The sequence below is a fragment of the Cavia porcellus genome, unplaced genomic scaffold (assembly GCF_034190915.1).
Source record: "Cavia porcellus strain 051 isolate PalLab524CR breed Dunkin Hartley unplaced genomic scaffold, mCavPor4.1 scaffold_32, whole genome shotgun sequence".
Taxonomy (NCBI): Eukaryota; Metazoa; Chordata; class Mammalia; order Rodentia; family Caviidae; genus Cavia; species Cavia porcellus.
In genome coordinates this window covers 30,768,574-30,788,245 of record NW_026947515.1, presented here as the reverse complement: position 1 = coordinate 30,788,245, position 19,672 = coordinate 30,768,574, and the positions used below count along the sequence as shown (strand labels likewise).

General features: G+C 45.3%; 1 protein-coding gene and 1 pseudogene across 2 annotated transcripts in view; one reads left to right on the top strand and one right to left on the bottom strand.

The window, feature by feature from the left end:
- The window catches only part of Foxk2 (forkhead box K2), a 53,294-nt gene that overhangs the window by 21,387 nt on the left and 12,235 nt on the right, over window positions 1-19,672 (bottom strand). For both annotated transcript variants that reach the window (XM_013147030.3, XM_063241933.1), the window contains exon 2: window positions 3,527-3,721. In XM_013147030.3, coding sequence (XP_013002484.2) covers window positions 3,527-3,721 — 195 coding nt within the window. The remainder of the gene's footprint in view (window positions 1-3,526; window positions 3,722-19,672) is intronic.
- On the top strand, window positions 4,338-5,421 carry LOC106026505 (small ribosomal subunit protein uS5-like; annotated as a pseudogene).

The following is a 19,672-nucleotide window of genomic DNA, read 5'->3' as shown; positions in this document are numbered from 1 at the left end:
GAGAAATGTTAAGCACCAACCAGGAAAAAACAGATGGTGGAATGGAAGAACAGAAAAAGAGGGGAGAATTGTTTGATGGAGAAAACAGAGAAAGCATTGAGTATGTGAAGCAGGTTCAAAGGGACTATCAAGAAATTAAGAAGTCTATCCAAGACTGGCATAACAGCTTGAAAGAAACTAAGGACAGACTATCTGAGCTGGAAGGCAGACTTGTAATATGGGAGAATGAAATGAAAAACTTCTTAAAAATAACAAAGAAACAAACAGCAATAATACAAAGACAAGAAGATGATAAGAGGAGCCATAACTTAAGGATTAAGAACATAAAAGAAGAAGTAGGGACACAAACAAGTGAACTACAAAAGCTACTCACAGAAATAATCCAGGAGAATTTTCCTAATTTAGCAAAAGGTAAAGATACTCAGATGTACGAGGCATACAGGACCCCAGCTACCTACAACCCTAACAGAGAAACACCCAGGCATATAATAATAAAAATTCCAGAAATTCAATACAAGAACAGAATATTAAAAGCTGTAAGAGACAAGAAACAGACCACTTACAAGGGAACGCCCATCAGAATTACAGCAGATTTCTCTGCACAAACCATCAAATCACGAAGAGCATGGGGGGAAATAATTCAAGCTTTGAAAGATAATAATCTCCAGCCAAGATGGAGATATCCTGCACAACTGTCCCTGGAAATTGATGGAAAAACAAGGTGGTTCCAGGATAAAGAGGAACTGGGGGAATTTGCAACCACCAATTCAACCCTACAGAAAGTATTGCAGGATATTCTAAAAAAAGAAAAATACAAAGAACCCAGAAATGGTGGCGGGGAGGCCACAACGAATGGAGCAGAGAACAAAATGAAGAAGACAAACTGACAGCTACTGACAGAAAAAGAGCTCAACAGAAATGAGACAGAGAAGATTGGATGATAGGAACAGCTATTTTAGAGAAAATGACATCTTAATAGGTAATACTGATTTGGTATCATCTTGTTTTGAAGTCTCATCTAGCTTTTGTTCTTCTGTCTCCAATGGTCTAAACAGGTTGTATCTTATTGGATTTTATTATGTACGATAGTATAAGCAAAAACCTTTTAAAGACAAGGAGATTATACAGAAACCATTGTTCATTTTCTGTTAGTCGATTCTAAATACTCTGTAATGCTGTCATTCTCTTAAATGGTTTTACATTGTTTTGATATACTTAATGCTACAGTATATGAAGTTGTACTCAAGGACTTCAAGGAAAGAGTCAATATGGTAACTACTTTTAGGTCGGAATTATCTGGTGGTGAAACACTATTCTGCTTAAATGGTTATGTTTTGATCTGCGCTGTTTTGCTGTTATGCCCTCTTTTTTTTCCCAATCTCCACTCCATTATTTACTTTTTTATTTTTATCCATTTAATTAAAGGGAAAAAAAATAGCAGGATATAATATGGTAACCCACTTTGACTTTCTATTATCTCGATTTGAAGCCCTGTATTACTCTCACCATCTTGTTTTTGACTGATGTTCCCCTATTCTGTTTTGATGGATAGTATCAGGTTCGAAAGTTTAGGCATCAGCTGAGAAGATAATGAGATTCATTATAACGCCCATTCTCGTTGACTTTTATCTACTTTTGAAGACCTACAATGTCTCCAATGTTTTGGTTTTGTCGGTTTTGTTCCTTACTATTTGGTTCAATTGTATTATAACTAATGATATAGGCAATTCTATTAGAGATAGCGGGAGGCATTATGGTAACCATTGATGATCACCTTGTATTATGTTTTTATATTATCTATTATGTCCACCCTTTTGACTTGACCGATTCTGTCCTGTTATGTCTCATTTGGTTTTACTCTCTTCCAAAAAAGCAGTAAGAACCGTGGGAGCAATGAAACCCAAAATGTGTAATAGTCATTGTACAAAAGAGAGGAAAAGAAAGTGCTCTAAACTGTATAACTGCATGTATATTTAAGTATATAAGATAGAAAATGGTATCACAGAGTTTTATTGGATCATTGAACAGAAATGTTTGCAGTATCATTGTTGGAATGTCCACTCTACAAGCTTTAATCTTGTGACTTGAACAATTATTTTTAAGATGGCAATATGTAATCCATTAACTAGTGATTTCCTACTGTTCATTTTTTTCTTCTGTAAATCTGTATAACTTGTACCCTTTCACTTTTTTTTTTCTTTTCTCCTTAAATAAAAAAAAAAAAAAAAAAAGACCTGCCTGAATTACAGAGCAAAACATTGTCTCAAAAAAAGAAAAAAGAAAACGCTCAAAATTTAAAAGACCTTGCAGTGTAGCTCAATAACATCAGGCCTCAATTTCCAGAACTAGGGAAAAAAAATTGTTTTTTGACTTTTTAGGATCTCTTGAGATTCCATATAAATTTCAATGGTGAGTTTTTGTTTTGACAAAAAACTTCACTGGCATTGATGGAAATTGCACTGCCTCTGCAGAGTGCTCTGAGTAGTGCCGACACCCTAACACTCTGCTAAGTCTTGCATCTCTTAATCTGTGAACATGAGATGTGTTTCCACTTGTTTATGCTCTTAATTTCCAGAGGGTTGATTCCTGACGCTGGTTTTTAAAAGAAGACGTCAACATCGTGCTCTAACCCACAGAGGCCTCCGCAGCCTGTGCCCTTCCTCCTCAGTGGGCCGCACAGACATGCACACTGGGCAGACAAGGGGCATCTACCCGCCTGCCAGCTGTAGGCTGTATGAAGCCTGGACAGCAGCACAGACGCTGCAGGGAAGAGGCGGGCTGGTACCCCCAAAGTCCAGCCTCCCCATTAACAATACGATGCCTGGGACCCCCACAAACCTGAATTCACAGCCCGTAGCAAGAAGGACTGACCTGTGCTCAAGCTGCCAAGGGGGCAGGCTGGCAGAGCCCTCCTGTCCTCCGTAGCAACCAGGCCCAGCTCCCCCTGCACGGCCGAGTGGCTGTGCCTGATGCTGTCATCTTGTTTCTGAATGACCTTTCTTTAGTAGAGGCTCTTTCTTAAGTACAAGTGACATGACCTAATCAGTTTGGTGTGTTCAAACCAAAGTACACATTTTCAGAATTTATATGTAACTGTACCAATCTCAGACTTAGGCCAATCTTACAAATCATGAATTTATACTCCAATAAAATGAAGCCTAAGTAAAAACCAGGTACAAGTCAGGTGTGATAGTGCACGTGTAATCTCAGCTACTCAGGAGACCAAGGCAGGAGGATGGTGAGTTCAAGGCCAGCGTGGGCAACTTAGCAAGATCCTGACTCAAAATTTTAAAACAAGGGCCAGAGCTGTAGCTCAGAGAAACAGCACTTGGCTAGCATGCAGGCAGCCCTGAGTTCCATCCCCAGTCCTGAGGGAAAAAACCAAAGGAACACATGGGAAATGCATTTCATGACGCAGAAATTGACAGCAGTCTCCAAAATTCAAGAGGTACTGCAAGCACCTGTAACACCTCCCTCACCACAGACACTGACTGCAGAGTCTTGTGCTGTCTTGGGGCACACATACCTGATGGTGCCTGTGGGGGATGGGAGGGGGCTGAGGAGGTGGGCCATGGTGTCTGGAATGTTGATCGTCAGCGGGGAGATGTGCGGCTGCACAGGCTTCACAGGGGACTCAGGTGCCTCCAGCTTCTCCCTCTTCTCACTGGATAGGGCTGTGAATGTTATCTTGATGTTTGTGCTCGGAAACCTGAACGTGCACCTGGAAAAGCAAACCACACAGTCAGCAGCTGTTTGCATCCCATCAGAGTCGGAGCATCCCACAGGCAATGACGGGAGGCTGTGCCGCCTGCACCGCCCAGCTCATCCACCAGGGTTACAAAGCGCTAAGGGGCAAAGTCACAGGGAGGAGTCCTATGATTAGGAAAATATGGAAGTGCCACAGAATTTCAACTACTCCTTTTAAAATAAATGCATACAGACATGGCAGCACATGCCTGTAATCCCAGCACCTGGGAGGGTGATACAGGATGACTACTAAGAGTTTGAGGCCAGCCTGGACTACAAAGTGAGTTGAAGGCCAGCCTGAACTACATAGTGAAACCCTGTCTCAAAAAGACAAAAATAAACAAACCAACAAATTTTAGGTCTTACAGTACATTTAAAACATCACTTGGGGGCCGGGGGTTTTGCTCAGCAGCACAAGCACCTGCCTGGTAAGTGCAAGATCGAGTTTGATCCCTGGTAGCAAAGAAACAAAAAACACATCACTTGGAGCAGAGGAGGCAGCTCAGAGATGGCGTGCTTACTTAGCATGTGTGAGCCTAGGAAAAACTAAATGAACAAATAAAATAAAAACCTGAATAGTACTTGGTATGCATTACTCCTTTCAAAGTAAGAATATGGTTATAGGGTTGGGGCTTTAGCTTAGCGGCATAAGCACCTGCCTTGCAAGTGCGTGGTCATGAGTTCAATCCCCGGTACCAATTAAAAAAAAAAAAAAAAAAAAAAGAATATGAATATATCTGGGTCACTAAGTCACAGACAACTTTGTGTTAGTTTTTTTCCCCCATGAACAAAACTTATTCCGCTTCTTCCTTGAGGAAACCCCAAATGGCAGACGATGCCAGCACAGCAGGAGGGCCTGGAGGCCCCGGGGGCCCAGGCATGGGAGGCCAAGGCGGCTTCCACAGAGGCTTTGGAAGTGGCCTTTGAGGACGTGGACTCGGGCGCAGCAAGGTTGGGGCCAAAGCCGCAGAGCTCGCAGTGCTACGGCCAAGGCCAAGGAGTGGATTCCTGTCACCATACTGGGCCAGCTGGTCAAGGGCATGAAGATCAAGTCCCTGGAGGAGCTTTATCTCTTCTCCTGACACACCAAGGAGTCTTAGATTACTGACTCTTCCTGGGCACATCCCCCAAGGATGAAGTCCTGAAGATCACGCCTGTGCAGAAGCAAGCTCATGCTGGCCAGCGGACCAGATTCAAGGTATTTATCACCAATGGGGACTACAACGATCACATTGGTCTGGGTGTAAAGTGTTCTAAAGAGTAGCCACTGCCATTCGCGGGCCATCTTCCTGGCCAAGCTCTCCACTGTTCCTGGGTGTAGAGGCTACTCGGGAAACAAGACTGGCAAGCCCCACACAGTCCCTTGCAAGGTGACAGGCCTCTGTGACTCAGTGGTAGCAGTCTGATCCCTGCCCCCAGAGGCACTGGCATAACCCCTGGGCCAAAGAAGCTGCTGCTAATGGCTGGTACTGATGACTGTTAAATCTCTGCCAGGGGCTGTACTGCTACTTTGGGCAACTTTGCTAAGGCCACCTTTGAGGTCATCTCCAAGGCCTCTGGAAAGAGACTGTGTTCACGAAGTCTCCCTACTAGGAATTTACCAACCGTTTTGTGAAAACCCACACTAGAGTTTCTGTCCAAAGGACTCAAACTCCAGTAGTAGTTACAACATAAGGGTTTTTACACAAGAAAAATAAAAATGAAATCTGTCAAAAAAAGAAAAAAGAAAACTCATTCCTTTTTTATGGAACAATAAATCACCCAGACACAGTGGTGCATGCCTATGATCCCAATACTTGGAAGGCTGAGACAGGAAGAGTACAAATTCAAGGACAGCCTGAACTACAGGGCAAGATCCTTATCTAAAAACAAAAACAAAACTGCCAGGCATGGTGGCACACATCTATAATCTCAACACTCTGGGAAGCTGAGGCAGGAGGATCACAAGTTTCAGTCCAGTTTAAACTCGGAGCCCAGCCTAGGTAACTTAGCGAAAATTCTGTCTCAAAACAAAAATACAAGTAAACTAAAAAGACTGGGAATGTGGCTCATTGCAAAGGTTCAATCCTCAATACCACAAAATAAAACAGATCCCACGGGCTCATACAGACTCTGGGTCCCAACCCCAACACAGCTGAACACCCCTCTTTCATTGTCTACAAACAGCCAGACAGCTGGCCAGTGGGGTCTGGTCTAGCTCTGCCTGTGGCTCTACCTGGAACCCTGCCACAAGGACCAGCTCTGCCCTGTCTTACTTCATGTGCATGCCCAGGAGGGACACTGCCACAATGTCATCTCCTGACACCAGAGGTGACACATACCTACAGCCAGAAAGGGGCTTGCTCGCCTTACTGCCTGGCATGGTCTGTGCTCCCCAAACTCACAGAGAGCCCAGGCTGCCACAGAGTGGTGCTGAGAAGCAGGCAGCACGTGCTCCTACCAGAAGGCTGTGTCTGCTCGGGCTTGTCACACTGAGGCTCTCCTGCAAAGGAAGCACTCGCTGGTGTCTGTGTCATGTTCTGCTGAACCATGAACCAAACTGGTTTCCCTCCACTAAATCACCTAGGCTGTGGCTGTGCCACAGCAGCATGAGCAGAGCCAGGCCCACACTCTCTTCTGAGCTGGCAGCCATCAGGTCCCTCCCTTTCCTGTCTGCTCTTCCTGTCCCCAAGTGCAGCCCTTCCATTCTGTTCAATGAAAGTGCTAGGAGAGGGGGCTGGGGATTTAGCTCAGCGGCATAAGCACCTGCCTTGCAAGCAGGCGGTCGTCAGTTCGATCCCTGGTACCGATAAAAATGAAAAAGACAAAAAAAAAAAAAAAAACCACCAAACAAACAAAAAAAGAAAGTGCTAGGAGAGCTGCCTATCCAGACTTGTGTGAGAAAGGCCAGCGCAGCAGCACATGTACACCCGTGGCCCTCACCTCAGCGCCAGGCAGGGTGGCTCTGAGCGCACATGCACTCACCCCCTGACTTACAGTCACACGAGTGTACATGTTCCAGATGGAAACGGTCCTGAGAAATCACACATGGGCTTCCCTCCTGCTGCAGGGACTGGCTGGGCTCTCGGCAGTCCTGCCATGGTGCACAACAGCTGGACTCGCCCTGAGAGAAGCTACCCAACTCTGGCCCAGGTAGCTAACATTCCCATGAAACTGAACCTTCCTGAGACAAATCATAAGAGAAGCCAGAGGCCAGCACCTGGGTTCCCAACTTTCCCAGCTCAGTTTGCAGCAATCGGTCAGCTACTCAGCAGAGCAGGAGTCTACAAATACTCTGTGTGTGTGTGTGTGTGTGTGTGTGTGTGTGTGTGTGTGTGAGCGTGTGTGTGTGTGTGTGAGAGAGAGAGACAGAGAGAGAACCCAGAATGAGTTACATTCCTAGCCATTTTCATTTTTTTATTTTGAGACAGAGTCTCAGTAAGTTTCTCAAGCTAGCCTTGAACTTGAAATCCACCTGCCTCAGCCTCCCAAGTAGCTGAAATTACTCATGTGTCACAATGCCTAATTGCAAGTGCTTCCAACTATTCACTTCTAAGTGAAAAATAAAGCAGGGCTCAATATGAACAGACACATACACAAATAAACCATCAAAGAGGCAAGGGATAGAATGGTGGTGAACGTTCATAACACACCTCTCTCACAAAGGACTTATGTTCGAGATATCTGAAGGACTCCTGAAAATCAGAAGCACTGATTGTGTGGCAATGCCTGGGAGCCCTGTTACTCAGGACATTGTGGCTCTAAGATTCCAAGTTTGAGGCCAGCCCGGCCAACTCAGTGAGACCGTCTCTCAAAATGGGGCTGGGGCTGGGGCTGGGGCTGGGACAGAGGTATAGCTCAGTGGTAGAGAGCTTGCTAGAAAGCAATCAGCAAGATTGTTAAAGTAGTGCAGCATAAGACATGTGTTGGGCCAGTGATTTAGCTCAGCAGCATAAGCTCTTGCCTGGCAAGTATAAGATTGTAAGTTCGATTCCTGGTACAAGAAGATAAAGAAGAAGAAGACGAAGACGACAACAACGAAGAAGAAAAGGTCAAAGAAGAAGACGAGGAAGACATGTGAATAGCCAACAAGGACACTCACACCCACAAAACTGCTCCTGTACTAACAAGGCTGGCAGGCAAGTAGCTACAGGGAGGGAAAAGCTGGTTTTCTAACCACCTGGACTACCACTCCACTCTGACACACTCAGCTGTGTGTGACCTGAGTGAATGGAGTGCACTCAAGCACATAGGTCACACACAGCTATTGATGGCAGCATGGTCCAAGACATCCCAGACGGGAAGCTGCCTGGACCCCCCTGGCAACAAACAGCCACATAAATGATCATGCAAAAGAACAGCACTTAATGTCACACAATGGGCACAAAGTAAAAACTGCCTACACAAGTAACATAGCCAGATCTCAAAACCAACATGTTATCTAGAGGACGCCAAAACAACTGGGCATGGTAGTGCACACCTGTAATCCCAACACTCGAGAAGCTGAGGCATGAGGATCACTGTGAATTTAAGGCCAGCATGGGCTATATAGTGAGTGCAAGGCCAGCCTGAACTACACAGGAGACCTTGTCTGAACAACAGCAACAACAATAACAAATCCAAATGGAAGAGTATGCCCTTCCTCACCACATTTACACGAAATCCTGGAAAAGACACTATTGTACCAGGAGAGGTGGCACTGGGATTACCATCTCAACTGGAGTTTGGCTGTCAGGGTCTTTAATAAGTTTCTCCCAAACAGGATCGTTTAGTTCTATGTAACGTATACCTCAGAAAAAGTTTACTGCCAAATGTGGTGTACATAACTGTGATCCCAGCACTCTGGGAGGCTGAGGCAGGAGAATCATTAAGTATGAGCCCAGCCTAGGCAACATATAGATTTAGCAAGGCTCTACCTCTAAACATTATATAAAATAAGAGCTAGGTGTGATGGGATATATCTGTAATCCCAGCACTCAGCCAAGAGCTGAGGCAAGAGAATCACTGAGACGGAGGACAGCCTGAAATACGTAGCAAGAGGATCCCCTGCCCCTTCCACATACACAAAGGGCTAGAAATGTACCTCTGTGTGAAGGTTCTTAGTTCAATCCTCAGTGCCGCCACCACCAAAAAAAAAAAAAAAAAAAGCAACCAAACCAAACAGGGACAAAAAAATAACCAAAAACTTGTTTTTCCTCTAAACTCTTGAAAATCACCTTGACCACTATTCAAAGGTGCATGCAGCCATTCTGGAGAGTGAGGCACTATAGAAACAATGCTTCTATCTGAAAGGTTCTAGGCAAAAGGAGCACAGTAAGTCTCGGGTGTCCAAACATGCAGAGTGTGAACCTCCCCAAATACGGACATGCCTCAAATCATGCAGATGCAAACAAACCTGAGAAGCAGTTTGTGTGTCTGGCAGACACAGCCTCTGCAGTGCAGCTGAGCGCTCACTGGACAGCGCAACAGTGCACAGTGCAGTGGCGCCCTGGCAGAGAGCCCAGGGTGTGCAGAAATGAGAGGAAGGGCAGCAGCAGGAAGAGCTGTTCACGCTGCACACGGCAGAGCTATGTCACAGGCACGTAAGACTCGCTCCACTGGACTTATGAATGACTCAGCCTGATGAGCTTTCTCCCAGAATGGAACTTGTTCTTAAACTGAGGACTTCTGTATCATGTTTGGGACTTCACTTTTTAATAGTTAATAAGGCTAACAAACATACAAGACATAGTAAGAGAGGTAATTACCACATCTGTCATGAAAAGGAGAGTTCTTGCACATGCTTGGCTAGAGGGGAAAGAATTTTGTTCTCAGGCACCTGACAACAAGATCGCCTTCCATTACACTCGGGCCCCTGAAGAGATGTACCTGGACCTCTCCCATCCCCACAGCACTCACACTGTGGGTACATGGGCAGAAGCTGTGGAATCTAGAGGCGTCTTCACATGCCAATGCTGAGTAAGCCTGTGAAAAGCTGCTCAACATCACGAGCAGAGAAATGCAAAGTAAACAGTGACAAGCCATGAAACACCCTGAACTCCACCTCCCTGGCACTGGTGTCAAGTACATGAAGCCTCCGCCCCCTCAGCTGTGACCTTGGGGGTTGGCATTACAGTGCCAAGCAACAGAGATATGTGCGCTCACCAAACACCTAGAATTCCAATGAATTTTTCACTGAAGTGAAGCCTCACAACTTAAAAATCACACAAGGATACTCCTAACAGCATTATGCACAATAGCTCCAAATAAAACTATTTCACATGTCCATCAACAGCAGAGTACCAAATCATACTTTATTCTCTTTTTTTTTTTATTAGATTTTATTGTTTTTTTGGAGAGATTTTTGGTACCTGGAATCCAACTTAGGACATTGCATTTGCCAGACAGGCACTGTACCGCCAAGTTACATTCCCAGCCTGTTTATTGGAACATTTTAGATATACATAATGATCACATTCATCATAGCATACTACAGTGAATTCTAAATTCAGCAATGAGAAGAACACAGACTAATCTCACAAGCAAACACCAGTGAAAAGCGAACACCATTCTCCACAAAGTCCACTCAGTATGAGTCCACGTACCTTATGTTCAAAGGCAATCTGATCTGTGGTTCACAATTCTCCATAGCGGTTCCTAAATGGGGTGGGGCACTGCTTAGAGGGGCCTACAGCAGATCAGACATAAGGTCCAGTGTGTCCTGACAGACAGGATGCACAGGTGCGCTCTCCTTAGTCCTCTCTTGGGATCTGCAGACTTCTCAGTATGTGCACACACTAAACAGGGACGGTAGCAACAGAGTGATGTGACCAGCGGTCAAAGCCCCAGTGACTCAGCACTCTACATCAAGAGCTACAAGCAGGGGCTGGGGATTTAGCTCAACAGCATAAGCGCCTGCCTTGCAAGCAGGCAGTCATGAGTTCGATCCCTGGTACCGATAAAAACGAAAAAAAGACCAAAAAAAAGAGCTACAGGCAATACGGACTGAGAGACACGTAAGTAGGTAGGGACAACAACATGAGCCTGTGAACTCAGAGAACAGGCCAGCTGGGGAGGCCAGCACTCAAGTCCTGGATGGCGACTCCCTCTCACAGGAGGAGAAGATGCTGGAAACAGACAGAGGCAGCGCACTGTGCAGAGTGCCGTCTTGAGCACTGTGCCCTTCCCACCCTTCCAGGTGACTTGCCTTAAGTGGCCTCTGTGACTTAGATAGGTTCATAGCTTGTTGTCCATATTCCAAAAAGCAAGAACTTCCAAAAAAAATCTGACCTCAAATCACTTGGCAGCCAATTCTGCAGGAACTGAAGAGGAACTAATTATAGCCTCTAATTACCCCACTTAGCCAAGACACAGCTCTGCATCACGACAGACTGTGCGTGCCATGCTGGAGCTCAACAAGCCGTGGCCGGGCCCTCCAAGGCACACATGCTGTGCACTTCTCTAGAGTCCACCTGCTTCTGGTCACAACTTCAGGCAGTCTGTACATACTCTGTTCCAGATAAGGTCACTTCCCTCTGAATTCCTACAGAAATATTCTAATGTGATGGGCAAACTGGATGCTAACCCAGAAAAAAAGATCCACTGAACTCTGGCCAGAACAGACATCAATTGGTACTTTTGTTGTTACTAACAGTAAATGCAGTAGGCATAAATTTAAAAGTCAAAGAATTGGGGGAAAAAATGTATGGTTTCCTCCAACCCCCCCCCCCCCCGTGCTGCTTCAGTGCCTATGAAGACTGACACAGACCTCAAAACCATTCAACAAAACAAGCAAGCAGGAGAAGACGGACATCGAGATGCTGCTCATAAAGGTGGTGTCTGCCTCTGCGGGTCACTATGTTCCAGCTTCTCTAAATGCCAGCCTGACAAAAGGAATCTGGCAGCACTGTAGAAGTTCTCAACTGCTGCCTCCCTATAAGCAGAACCTCAGCGAATGGGCTCCATCAGATCCTCAGGAACGGGGGGAAGTATAAGGGAAATCTCTACTTCCTAATCAACCTTACTATAAACCTAAAACTGCTCTACAAAACAATTTTAACCACACATGGTGGTACACATCTGTAGTTTCAGCTACTCAGGAGACTAAGCCAGGAGGATCTCAAGTTCAAAACCACACTGTGAGACCTTCTTGCAAAGTAAAATGTTGAGAGCTGGGATATAACTCAATGGTAGACTGCATATCTAGCATGTATAAGGCCCTGGGTTCAATATTCAGCACTAAAACAAAAATCAATGAATTGGGGTTTTTTGTGTGTGGTGCCAGGGATCAAATCCAGGCACTCAGGCTTGTCTAGACATTTCTGATAGCAAGTTTTGTTTTATTCATTTTTTATTCCCAAATAGTTGGGAAATAGCTTTAGAAAGCACCAACAGGAAGCCCATGTGGAAGAGGACCTCTGACATAAGGCCACATGTACACTGGTAGCACTGAACCCCAGGGCTCACAAGCTGGGGAAGCACTCTTCCCCAGCCTTTTCTGGGGGCAGAATTAGGGTTGAATCCAGCACCTTCTCACTGAGTTACATTTCTGGCCCTCTTTATTGTTTGAGAGAAGATACTTCTAAACTGTTATATTGTCCTCTGAGCTAGAGGGGGATCCTCCTCCCTTAATCTCACAGGGTGCTGAGATTACAGGCACATGGCACTATGTCCAGCTCTATGTTTCATTTTGAGACAGAGACAGATTTGGCAATAATCCTGCAGGCTGGTTCTGCTGGGGTGGCAGATCAGACAGTAGCATGGGGTTTGCAGACAAACGGAGGAAACAGTAACAGTACTCAGAGGCTAAGAGGATGAGGACCATCCCCAGAAGAGATGCAGGTGCAGTTTCAGGGAAAAAAACCATGTGTCGAGAGCCAGTCAATGAAAGAGGCTCAGTGAAAAGGCTTCCAGGGCATTCACCGCCAGGAGGATAAACACCTGCACACTTGCCTCACACATCAGATGACTAAGGTCATGAGGAGAAGATGGGAGTGCAACGTGGTCACTCCACAATCTCTGACCAGCTTTCCAACAGCTGTAAGTGCCTGAGCTGGTGTTACAGGGAAATCCCACTTATGCATCCAATGGACAGCATAAGACAGTGCTTAGTCATTTCATGCAGTATTTTCCAAGGAAAGCATGCCATTTCTGGCCTGAACATATCCCAGAGCTAGCCACACCCCTTCCGTCACCCTGGGGACCCCTGAGCCACACAAACACCTTTCCAGTTCCCATCTCCCATGACAGAAGCCAGGGTGCAAACACTTGCTCCTGATGCTCCCTAGCCTTAATCCTAGCTGCTGGTGGCACTTCCTGCTCTTAGGGCCCCACAAAATACACAAAGAAGGTGCTGGACCCTGGCTGGAGGACCTTGCCTGGACCCAGCACTGCAGAAGCCCCTCTGGGACCTGCTCATGTCAGAAATGAGAGGCCCTGGCTGCATTACCCAAAACCACAAAAACTGGCCCAAGGATGTAGGAAGTAGGGCCTTTATCCAGAAAACCCACCAAGGCACATCTCGGTATAGAGTACTGAGCAGGGCCTCCCCTCGCACAGAAAGGGCAGGGCCATCTGTGAATTTGTCTTTTTGACTTTTATTAGAATGTCTGCAGTACATGACTATACTCATCGTGAGGAATGAGTACAAGTTCGTAACATACTCAGCCCGCCCCACCAGGTGTTCCTCTTAAATCCAGGAGAAATCGTCAGGCAACAATGAGAAGCCTAAACTCTCCATCTGCCTGAGGTGGACTTGCCTCAAATCTGGTGAGTCCCTTCTCTTTCACTGCCTTTTTAATAAGAATATTTAAACTGGAGATATGGCTCAGTGGCACAGCGGCTGCCTGGCAAGCGCCAGGTCATTAGTTCAATTCTCTGTACCAAAAAAAAAAAAAAAAAAAAATGGCTAGCAGGACACTTATAATCCCATCACTCAGGACTAGTGGGCAGGAGGATTACTGAGTTCAAGGCCAGCCTGGGGTACAAAGACCCTCACTCCAAAAAAAAAAAAGTGTCTCCATTTCTCAGTAAGAGAAGGGTATAGATTTAAAGACAACAAACTGACAGAAAATCTTACATCCGTAACTTAGTATGCAAACATTACACCAGCACAGCAACCTCTTCACCTCCCCACTCAGCGGGTAGAATTTGTCAGGAATACCCCGAATCCAGCCTCAAAGGCAAGCATTCCAGAACACAGCCATCGGAGGCTGCCCAAGGCCCAGTGTACACTGCTGATGCGCTCACAGCAGTGATTTTCCTAAGGTAAACAGACCGTAGTTTCCAGATCCTTACCAAGGCACAGACTAATCTTAAAAGATAGCCAACCAGCCAGTCTTCCTCCCTGCACATAGGAAACAGCCAAACTAGAAACCCTAGAACAGCAGGAATTATAGTGGAAGTTAAATGCTCTGTTCAGGTGAATGTTAAACCAAAACAGACCAACAGAACACAACACACATTTCTGCCCTTCGTGGAAATGGTGGAGCTTGGAGCACACTGCCCTCCCAATCCAAAAAACAAGGATACAGACAGAGTTTGACACCACAAGTGCCTTTATGAAACCCTGAATTTGCAATTTTAGAAATGAGAGATGTGGTACTCTCATTGAATTTCACCTATATGAGAAATAACTCTGCAAATATATCCACTCTCTAATGAACTTTGTATGTGCTAAAATGCATTGCCTTCTCCTAAAATCAAGTGTCCCAGACAAAGTACAATGGCTCTGTGGGGAAGGGGTGGCTCAGCATGTGCTTTAGCCTGGTGAAGCTCTTGGTTTGATCCCAGCACCAAAAACAAGAATGTACAAAACTGGAAGGAAGCCCCAGCTACTTCAGAGTTCTCGTTTCTGATTTTCGACAAGAGGACACAAGGTCCCACAGTGGGCAGTGCTTCTCCCAGACAACACCTACTCTGCTCCGGAGGAAAAAAGGGACAAGTGGGTGCTGGGTATTGAACCTGTACTCGACCACTGAACATCAGTGTGTGTGTGTGTGTGTGTGTGTGTGTGTGTGTGTGTGAGAGAGAGAGAGAGAGAGAGAGAGAGAGAGAGAGAGAGAGACACACACGGTCCCATAAGGGACCCAGGCTGACCTCAGACTAAGACTGTATGCCTCAGTCTCCCCAATTGTGGGATTACAAGCATATGTCACTATACTCAGCTGACCTGAGACACTTGTGTAGATACTTTGTGGCCTAGCTTGCTTTGTGGTCTAGCTTGCTTTCCCAGTTCTAAATCAAAAACCTCTGTTATTTATGAGTCTTTTAAAATAACCAACAAGAGCCAGGTCTGGTGGCACACACCTGTAATTCCAGCATTCAGGAGGCTGAGGCAGGCAGATTGCTCTGAGTTTGAGGCCATCTTGGGTTACAAAGTGAGTTCAAACCAACCTGAATTACATAGTGAGATGTCTCAAAAACAGACAAACACCAATGTGACTGTGCACACTTGTAATCAAGAGGCTAAGGCAAGAAGACCAAAAGCTCAAACTCGGGGTGGGGGATAGAGCTCAGCAACACAGCACCTGCCTAGCAAGTGCAAGGTCCTAAGTTCAATTCCAGTGCCAAGATAAATAAATAAATAAATAAATAAAGCAAGCAAGCAAGCTTGGACTTAGCTTGGGCAATTTAGGGAAACCTTCTCTAAGGGCTAGAGATATAGCTAGGTATAAAGGCCGTGGGTTCAGTTCCTAGTACTGCAGATTAGATTAACAGACAGACAGATACACAGGATACTGAAAAACATGTATTTTAAAAAATATTAGAGTCTTGGGTTGCGGGTATAGCTCAGTAGCAGAGCATGTCCTTAGCATGTAAGCGGTCTCAGATTCAATTTCACCACCAAGAAAATATTAACATATATACAGGCATTTTTGCTTCTGTTCCTTCTAAATTTTCTGGTAACGTCTGTAACTGGAAACAGATAACTCTTGCCTTTACAATTTAGTGATATAAACCACTTTAAAGAATCTGGGTCAGGAATGCACAAGGGAAACAGAGCATGGTGACGCCCACCTAAAATTCCAGTGGGCCAGGAGGATGACAAGCTCAAGGCCAGCCTGAACAACACAGCAAGCCCCCATCTCAAAAGAAAACAGAGGAGTATAGCTCAGTGCTAAGAGTATTTCCTAGCATGTGCAAGACCCTAGGTCCATCTCCAGTGCCCCCAGAAATATGTCACCTTACGGCAGTGAAAGCAGCAGCCCTCTTCACTCCATCCCACCCTTACACCAAATTCTCTACTTCAGAACATCTCCATCACCTCTTGGCTCTGGACACCCACAACAGCAGTCTCCCCCCACCAGAAGGCAGCCAGGAAAGGAAGGAGATGAGACCTGAGACGGGTGTTCAGTGGCAGCCCTGCCGGACTCATCCTTCCCAGGCTTTGCAGGTGGGTGAGCTTCTGGTCTGGCCTGACAAGGCGTTAGGGGCTTCAGGGAAGGCCTGGCTAGAAACAAGAACCCTAGGTCTGGAAGGTTTTCCATTCCAAAAATCGCCACCCAGGATGCTTTGCTCTTTATGCATTTATCCTCTTATCCTGGAACAGGGGACATACACAGGGGACATACACAGGCAGAGGCATCTGGTGTCATGTGTAACCTGTACGCCTCAAGGCAAGGGGCCTGGTGAAAGTGAGGACAGCTGCTGGGGCTTTTCCTCCTGCAAAACAAGCAGTGGTGCTGTGTGCCCCCGGCTCTCTCTTACAGAAAGCAGAAATTTTAAAATGGAGATACACATTTGTCACAGGAACATCATTTCTAGGATCCTACAAATTTATACTCAATTACAGTATTGTTACAATAACCAAAAACAAAAACAAATGAAAAAATTTAATTGACACATTCAACAAAAAAAAGTGATTCATTTCACTGCCACTATAAACAGAAGCTTATGCAGTCAGGAGGCTGAGGCAGGAGGACCAAGACTTCAAGGGCAGCCTGGGCTACATAGGGAGACCCAGTCTCAAAATAAGGAAGAGTGAATGCTAGGGCTGGGATGCAGCTCAGGAGTCAAGTTCTTGTCTAGCAAACACAAGGCCCTGGGTTCCACCCTCAAGACTGCAATCAATCAACCAACCAATCGAAAGAAAAAATAAGCACTGAGACAGGCTTGCATACAACAACCCATCTCAACACTTTTACTGTTTAGCAACAAATTCAGAACCATTCACAGAACACTGAGTATGTTTTGTGATGGCATTGACTATCTACATGGCAGGCTTATGGATAATTTTCCTATCCATCTTTAAGTCTACTTTATACTCTGATGTCTCAAAGGTTATCAACAGTGGCTAGGGGTCAGCTCAGCAGCAGAGTTTCTATGTGCCACGTTCAAGGTCCTGGATTCAATGCCCAGCACCACTAAAAGAACACTTCCAGTCTCAACCCAACCCAAGTCAAGTCAACAAGCATACAAAACTCTTGGAAGTAGCATTCCTAAAATGGTCCTAACCCTAGTCCAAAGTGCTACCTCTCCTGGGTCAGCAAGGGTCAGTCTTTTCTGATCCAGCATTGAGGACCTTCTACTACTGAATGCAGAGACTGACTTTTCCCTGAACTGTGTTTTTTTCTTTCTGTTTTCTTTTCAACAGTCTTAGGCTGCATAGTGCAGGCTATCTCTGAACAGTGTTTCCCAGCCCTGGGGCATCTACCAGGGAGCTGCTGGAGATAGTAAGACAGTGTTTTGTCCTAACCCTCTGGACACTCAGAAATCAGGTCAAAAAGCTTAAAAACACTTCAAGCCAAATTAACAACCCTCAGATGCTTGAGGCAAAGACTAGATTCCAAACATAACTCAGACTGCCTAAGGCAGAAACTGGGAAAAGCATGGAGGAAACCAGGATATCCACAGGTTGATGGCAGACACAGTGGAAAATCTAAAATTGTGTGCATGACCAGGGCCAACTGCAAAGTCTGGAAGACCTGGAGCTCCTTGCCTTGGGCGGGTCCCTCAGTGAAGAGCAAGCTGAGTTGAAGAAAGCCCAGGCACAAATCAATTTGCAAAGACTAGAAGTCCCAGCTTTCAAGGAAATCTTTTGTCAAAATAACTGCTAGACACAAGATAACAAATAAGGACCTCAAGGACTATGGGATTGGGAAATGCGGCCTTACAACAAAGCAGAAAGTCACTAAACAAAAGGGCTCACCTACAGTTCAAAAAACAAAAAGCAGGAAACCATGGAGAAAGCGGAGACACTGATTTCCAAAGCTACCTGCCTAAAGTCAAAGGGTCAGTTTTCAACAACAAAAGAAATCATAAAGGCGCCTACACACAATAGTACAAACCGGGTCTGCACACCAGAAATCCCAGTCCTTCCTAAGCATGACAGACAGGAGGGTCACCAGCTGGTGATCAGCCTCGGTAACTTAAAAAATCCTTACTTCAAAATGAAAAATAAAAAGGGCTATGGATGTATCTCCATGGCTAAGAACCTGAGTTCAATCCCAAAAACAAAAAAAGGAAAATATGACTCTATCAAAAGAACGTATGAGGCGGGGACTGTACTCTGTGATAGAGCATGTGTTTGGCAAGTACAAGGCCCTGGGTTCAATCTCAGTATGGTTTAGGAGAGAGAGGGAAGGGCTGGGGATACAGCTCAGTGGCACAGCCCTGCCTGGCTGTGCCTGAGGTCCTCGTTTGATTCCCAGAACCAAAGAGAGAAGAGAAGCGGGCAAGGCAGAACATCCTGGGTTGGGGGGCAGACGTTGGACTTCCTAGATCAAGACAGTAAGGCAATTGCCCACAGTTTAAAAGCCTGAAAGAACACAAAGAACTACAGGAACTCAGGAAAGCCATGTATAAACAAAAGACTGCCAATAAAAGGACAGGTTCTACCACATCATGGCACATCTGCAACCCCACCTGCAACCCCACATGAGAGGCAAGGATATGAGAGTTTGAGGCCAGAGTGGGCAACTTAGGGAGACTCTGTCTTAAAAATTTTGCTGGGGGAGGGCTAGAGGTTTAGCTCAGCGGCATAAGCGCCTGCCTTGCAAGCAGGCAGTCGTGAGTTCGATCCCCGGTACTGATAAAAGGAAAAAGACAAAAAAAAAAAATTTGGGGGGGATAGATTATTTGTTTTGAGACAGTCTTGCCATGTAGTCCATACTGGCCTCAAACTCGTAATGATCCTGCTGCCTCAAACTGCCGAATGCTGGGATTACACTTGTGCACCACCACGCCCAGCTTCAATAAAAATTGTTAAAAGGCTTGAGGATGTAGTCCAGTAGAACAATGGTAGCATGCATGAGACTCTCAGTTCTAACCATAGTACTGCAAAAAGAAAGAGAGAAAAAAAAGAGGCAGAATTATAAAAAAGAATGAAACAGAAGAAAATCCTGGGGCTGAAAGATACAAGATCCACAATGAAAAATTCTGCCTGATTATTAGGATTAAGAACTGCTGAGGGCTCATGGCAGACATGGTGACATAAATCTATAATCTCAGCACTCTAGGAGGTGAGTGAGGCAAGAGAATGGCAACCACTTAAAGAGACTCAGCAAGACCCTGGCCCAAAATAATAAAGTACGCAGGGCACTCAGTGTGGAGGAGCCCCTGAGTTTGATTCCTAGAACCACAATAAATAAATAAATAAATAAGCTACACAGTGTATAAGATAAAACTGTAACAACATAAAGGGTAGGAGAAAAACGTTATGAACAGTTTCTGCACATTTTTAAGTTACAGTGATATTAATTTTTTTTCTTTTTGAGACAAGGTTTTACGCAGAGTGTAGGCTAGCCTTGAACTTGTCTTATTTTTGCCTCAGCCTCCTAAGTGATGGGATTGTAGGTTATGTGTCACCATGCTTGACAAAAGTTAAAAGTGCTATTAGTTGAAAATAAATTCTCACTGGGAATACAGCTCAGTGCCACAAATTTCTGCCTGGCAAACTTGAGGTCATGAGTTCGATTCCTGGTTCAAAAAAAAAAAAAGAAAGAAAGAAAGAAAATCAATTTCTCAT